Source organism: Fukomys damarensis, unplaced genomic scaffold (genome assembly GCF_012274545.1).
Source record: "Fukomys damarensis isolate Sample0158 unplaced genomic scaffold, DMR_v1.0_HiC HiC_scaffold_17, whole genome shotgun sequence".
In the NCBI taxonomy this organism is placed as follows: Eukaryota; Metazoa; Chordata; class Mammalia; order Rodentia; family Bathyergidae; genus Fukomys; species Fukomys damarensis.
Window position 1 is genome coordinate 44,843,798 of NW_022900929.1, and position 6,968 is coordinate 44,850,765.

Sequence of the window (6,968 nt, forward strand, 5' to 3'; positions counted from 1 at the left end):
AAGCTGTTGCTGCTATTGATGCATAACATACTGCTATTATTGGTCTTTTTATATAAATATAAATATAGATATATAGATATATTAATTTGAATTTTTGGAAACTTTAACTGTGCTGTGAACTTTGGAAAAAGTTATCCCAATTTACTGTGAGTTAGCATTGTACAGAAATGGACAGCCATACTGGTCTAGAAACGTTAATTTTTTTTTCCATTTGTACAGGGGTAGTGCACTGTATTAAATATGTAAGGTCATATCTATGTGGGTTTGATTACAGAAACTAATAAAGTATTCTCTAAATAATGAAAAAAAGAATAAGATAAGACTACAAGAGCAAGAAGCCATTTAAATGTGTTCAGGGACCATTTTCATCTTCAGAATTACGGATTATTTTAATCTTACATCATTCCCTTTTCTCTTTTACTTTCCTTTTTAGTTTTATTTTAGGATTCCCTATTTTTAATGTTCATACAGAGATTTCTTTAACTGAAATACCAAATAGTTTCTTTGGTGTGAAAAACTATAATAGTACACAGGATCCTAATGAGATAATTAATAATATGAAATAGGAAGTAAAGGGCTAAAGGTGTAGGGAAAGTGGGAAGGGTGGGGGAAAGGTAATAAGTGAGAGAAAAAAATATGAGAAATTGAAAAAATGGAAATAAAGTGTTTGTAAATGGGGAGGGGAGGAGAGGGTGAAGGGAGGGCAGGGACAATGGGAAAAAATGAGAATCAAGACCTATTATGTAAAGGTACAAGATCCCAATAATGAATGTAACTGTATTGTATACCTGGATTGTACCAATAAACTCAATAAAAAGAAAAAAAATAAATTCTAGATTTATTAGTAGTAATGTACCAGTATTGATTTCTCAGATTTGGAAAGTGTACCACAGAAATATAAAACAATGACATTATGAGAAACCATAATTATGTAAAGAAATATGGTAATTCTCCATACCAAATTTGTAGTGTTTCAGTAATTTTAAACAATCTGAACTAAAAACTAAATTTTAAAAAGAATAAAGAAAGAAGCATACTTACTTTCATCATCTTGGGCTAATTCCTTGATTTTTCTGTAGATGAACTTTTCTAAATTGTAACTCTGAGATTATTTATAATTTAGTTTAAAATTCAAGAACCTTGTAATCTACTGGAAGTTTAACACTTTCCTTAAAAACTACATGTGCCATATGATCTTTCAGCTCTGAGTTACCTAATTTCTCTGATGCAGAAGTTGGGGCTCTGACAAATTTCTTCTTTGATATCTCCCTATTTGTTAAACTCTACCATCAGATGGCACTAGAAGAGACTGCAAGGATAAAGGGAGACAAGGAACTTGCTTCTTGTTATCCTAGAACTTCTCTCTGTTGTTCCTGTGAAATATACTGAACCACCACAGTTTGACATCAGCAGCCTCGGTTTATTTTCAAAGCAAGAGCTGAATCTACTTTCAGTTTTTCCAGTGCTAAAGGAACACACACAGCACCCTCATCCAGGACACTGAGCTAGCACATGGTACCTCTTCTTTAAATGGGCAGCATCCACTTTTCAAATATATGAGTCCATCTCCACAAGTCCTTCACCAGTCATTTAATGGTTGGGCAGGTGCTATTTTAAATTTTAATAATTCTAACCTTTTTTTTATTTATTTCCCCATCCCTAGAGATGAATGCTGCTTCTTGTAAATGCTACATATGTGATCTTGGAGTTCATTATTTTTCAAATAACTACTTAACACCTTGTCAAACACAAATTTTGTTTAAACATCAAATTAGCTTTTCCTTATGATTCTGGAATCAGGCAACACTTCATTCTATAGGACTGTCCTGATAAGCTGAGCAGAGGAAGTTGGCTTTATAGGCAAAAAAGGGATGGGGGAAAAACCCCACAAAATCAAAAGCAAAAAACTGCTTTTTCTTCCAAGTGGTATCCCTTATGAAATCAAAAGAGAAGAAGCCTCTTTACTTACTATAGCAACTTGGGTTATTTGAAGTCTCTTGTGTTGTGTTGCTTGAAAATGGCTCATTTCAAAGTTTGCTTGATTACAGGACCCTTAGAACCATGAGTCTATGTCGGTTTGGTCTGGTCAACAGGAGCATAATGTAGGTGTTTAGTCCAAAACAGTAATCTTCCCTAAAAATTGACACAATCTTATTCTCTGTTAACTTTTTTTTCCGGGGCCGGGGGTGAGGGGTACTGGGGATGGAACTCAGTGCCCTTGCACTTGTGAGGCAAGCAGCAGAACCACTGATTTTTAATTTTTACATCAAATTTTTGCTTAGAAATGTATGATTTCTGGCTTCTTACTTGACTTTGAACAGATCAGATTAGCAAATGGACAGCTAACAAATAATGAGCTGAAGAAATTTTAAAAAGTTAAAACAAAAGAAAAAAGTTTAATATTTATCTTTAAAGTCAGTCTATTTAAAATGGGAAAAGTAGAATATGGATCATGAAATTTTTACATCAAATTTTTGCTTAGAAATGTATGATTTCTGGCTTCTTACTTGACTTTGAACAGATCAGATTAGCAAATGGACAGCTAACAAATAATGAGCTGAAGAAATTTTAAAAAGTTAAAACAAAAGAAAAAAGTTTAATATTTATCTTTAAAGTCAGTCTATTTAAAATGGGAAAAGTAGAATATGGATCATGAACCACAAACAGAATTTTAAAATGGATTGTTTGGGGGCCAGAATGTTGGGATGTGCCTGTAATCCTAGCTATTCATGCATCTGAGGTAGGTGACTTTCAAGTTTGAGGCCAGCGTGGTCTAATTAAGCATGACCTGTCCTATCAAAGCCCTGGCCAAAAGCTTTGATCTCCTGCAAGGCAATATGATGCAAGGTAAAAGAGAGACACGGCAACAAGACTTAAACATAAAGCAGGGATCTGTGGTCATTTGAGCTGATCTGGGCAGCAAAGACAAAAGGCATGTGAGACCTCCAGTATTTATTGATTACAAGCACGGAAAGAAATAGCTCAGGGTATATGTAAGATATCAGCAATAGTTTGTGAGTCATCTGGCAATAGAAGTTATCACAGACAAGACTGCAAAGAGATGAAATGCATTCTTGCAGAATGAACAAAGGGAGATCAGGAATAGCTCAAGATTAACCAGTAACCCACCAGGTCAGTGGAGAAGGCCATAATTTGGGGAAAGGAATATAATTGGAGCTACTGTCCTGCACTATGATGTTATTTCAATCAGGGCCATGCAGCTTTACAGAACAGGACTTAGGTCTCAGCTGCAAGCATTGGCAGGGGTGGGGGACCTATTCTCACCTAGCCCACTATCTGAAACACTCACATGAATTGTATAGGCTTTGCTCAGACACCTAATATAATACAGCTAAAATATGGTGAGGCAAGAATCCTATACCGCTTATATCCTGCTAGTAAACTGGGCAGGGGAGGCCAGCTACACAGTCCCAAAATAAATTTTTTTAAAATAAAAACCTAAAACTATAGCGCAATAGTAAAGTGCTTGCCTACAGCAAGACTCTAGGTCCAATCCTCATACACAAAAAAGATTCTTTACACTTTAGAATTATTGTATTTTCCCTTATAAATGCAAGACCAGAGGTAAGATGTGGTACTCATGACCTTTCATCTTCAAGTCTATTATTATGCAGTTAACAGATTGTTATCACAATCCAATTTGAAGACAAAACTGCAAATGTTGCACAATACCTATAAAGAGATAACTTCTGGTTAAATTCAACAAAATTTATATATTGTGCCACATGTTCTTCTGAAATTATAGTATAATTTGTTCATATATTATCAATATATTTAAGAAGTTATACTATAGTTTAAAAATTGAGTATAGAGTCTTCTTATTGCCACCTTCATCTCTTTATTTCTAAAAGTATAGATGACAGGATTTAGAAGAGGGGTAATAAATGTGTCAAAGATGGCAAGGAATTTATCCAGATGGGATGTGGGAAATGGCCATATATAGAAAAATATCAATGGTCCAAAGAACAAAACCACCACAGTGATATGAGCTGACAGAGTAGACAGGGCCTTCGATAAACCACCCAGTATTTTTCTTTTCACAGTAAACAGAATAAAAATGTAAGAGATAATCAGAATTAAAAAGGAAGCCACAGAAATAAATCCACTATTGGCAGTAACCATGAATCCTAGTGCATAGGTCTCTGTGCAAGCCAGTCTTATAAATCGAGGAAGGTCACAAAAAAAGCTGTCTACTTCATTAGGGCCACAGAAGGGCAAGTCTACAACAAAAGCCAACTGAATCACTGAATGAACAAGACCAATAATCCAGGAAGTGATTAAAAACAAAATGCACCTTAGTGGACTCATGATGGTCAGGTAGTGCAGAGGTTTACAAATGGCCACGTATCGGTCAAAGGCCATGGCTATGAGCAGCACCATCTCAGTTCCTGCAAGTGCATGAATGAGAAAGATCTGAAGCACACAGGCCCCAAAAGAGATGGTTTTGTGCTTTCTGAAAATGTCATAAATCATCTTGGGAGCTGTGGAGGAGCAAAATATCAAATCAATGATGGAAAGATTGGCTAGCAGGAAGTACATGGGAGTCTTTAAATGGGGGTCTGATGTCACAGTTAACACAATGAGGAAGTTACCCATCAGACTTGCTACATAGAACACACAGGAAAAGAAGAAGAGAAAGAGCTGCATAGCCCAAAAATTGGAGAATCCCAGTAACACAAACTCAGACACCCCAGAGTGGTTGGATCCGTCCATTGTCTCCATCAGCAGCCTCATGCTACCTGGAAGAGGAGAAGATGGAGAAATTCTGATTGAAGACAAATGGACTTACAATGGGCAATTCAAAGCTTGGCAGAAAACTAACAAAGGCTAATTTATTATTTTGGAGAGAATTTTAGATGTAAAGCAATTCATATTCCTCTGTTGCAATATTTTATTAGCCAAGATATATTGCAAGATTGATAATGTTCTCATGTTTATTTCTTTCCTCTCTTTCCTTTCCTCTAGCCCTGTACTTCCTCTTCCCCTTTGAACCTTTGCTTCTTATTTCACATTATCTATTATACATTTTGGTCCTCTTTTATACTTACAGTTTCTCACACAAATTCCCAGTGCTAAATGTGACCATATTGCATATCTAAAATTTAACAATAAAGATAATTTAAAAAGAAAAAAGATAGATTACTTTCATTTTATATGGATATCTCAGTTGAATTGAAGTATTATTTTATAGCCTTATTTCTTATACGGCTATGCACTAAAAGATTTTTCTCCTTGCAATTCTGATGATTCAAGCTAGGGTTTCACATATGCTAGGCAAGCACTCTATCATGGAGCTGGCAGTATTCAACATTCTTATCCATATCTATTTTGTAACATAAAATTAAACAAATTATATAGTAGAAAATTGTTAACCCATGAAAAGCTTTTAAGGACAATTATCTCTAAAGAATGAAGTTGAAAAATTAATGAAGGAAAAGAGAACTTTTATTTTTCAATTTCTGCTCTTCTCTCTTAAACTTTTGCAGTCAGTATATATATATATACATCAATTTCACTCTTACAAGAAGTTACATGTATGTGTTTCTCAAAAATATAGAATTTGCTTCTCCAGAGCATCCAAAAAAGGAGCATTGATACCATCAAAATCTATACATTGAAACACAATATTTTGTAAAAAGTAATGGACACTAATAAAAAAGAACATCCAAAGATATATCCTATCACTAAAATTAAGGCAAGGATTACAGTTTTTTCCCAAGGTAGTCATTAATCTTTTACTCCACTTCTTCCTAAACCTCACACTCTACACTTCCTCTTCCCTGGACATTTTCCCAAATGGTGCTTACTTTTCCCTCCCACACACGTGCAGCTCACGTCTTTGCTCTAAAATCCTCCCTCAGCTTGCACTGCACTTGCTATCTTGGCATTCTCCAAGGCTTCCCATTTTCTGTAACATTTCATCCTCTTTGATACCACTGCTTTTATATACACTAAATGGAGATAAATTTTGTCCTATGTTTAGGTAACCAAAGCAAAAACAACAATAATAGTACTGTCCTAATAATGGTTTAGCAAAAGCCACTACTGAATTCCATTATGGTAAATAATGTTTCTCCAGTACGTCTTCAAAATTTCTTTTTTAGATATATTTATGATAATGGTATAAACACCATGTACATCCATAAAAAGAAACTCAGTTTAGAATTCAAATCCTTTCATAGTGATTGTCATCAGCAACTTCCCCACTGATGCAATTTATCCAAACATGATTGAATTGCCCATCTATACAAGCTGTAAGTTAGTTTATCAATACTATCAATTCTGGATCAATTCTAACCCCTTTTCAATTTTTATACAAAACCTTGTTTTGCTTTTAAGTAATTTTTGTATTCAGTTGGCCAAAATTTTAAAAACTAAATAATGATTTAAAAATTGGAAAATAGGCTTGTCACTCACTAATGGTACTGCTTTCTATTCAGTCTTCGTTGTTTTTTTTTTAAACTTAAAACCTGAGGTCTTTAAGTACAATTAGTTCTCCTCTCTAAATAACTTCCCTTTTTAACAAGGACAGAATAATAATATGAATCTGATCTTTCAGTGAAGAAAGACATAAGCTGTCTGCTCAATGCACTAAGAGGAGAGCAATATAGGTTAATATAGTGCTGAAGAACTAAATTCCAATGTACCTATTCACTGTTCTGACCCCACAGTTGTGCTTCAAATGGCGGAATAACATCTACCCACACTCTCAACTCTAAACACAGAGTGTAAAGAAGGAGACAGCAGAAACTACTCATCAGCTGACTGCCTCTTTTGCCCAGCTCTGCTCATCCTTGTTCAGGCCAACATAAATAGGAAAGGAGCTTTAAATTATCCGAGCTGACTACCAGTTGAACTCTAGTGCTGCTTTTTTAAAAATATATGAATGTTTGGAGTCACTTAGACAGACTTCCTATCTTCTATTATTTAAACTGTTCTCTTGGTTT

General features: G+C 34.8%; 1 protein-coding gene across 1 annotated transcript in view; it reads right to left on the reverse strand.

Moving 5' to 3' along the window:
• The window catches only part of LOC104871781 (olfactory receptor 4F6-like), a 9,063-nt gene extending 4,329 nt beyond the window's left edge, over positions 1–4,734 (reverse strand). Inside the window, exon 1 of the mRNA XM_010637867.3 lies at positions 3,810–4,734. Coding sequence (XP_010636169.3) covers positions 3,810–4,734 — 925 coding nt within the window. The remainder of the gene's footprint in view (positions 1–3,809) is intronic.
• Positions 4,735–6,968: the final 2,234 nt, after the last annotated feature.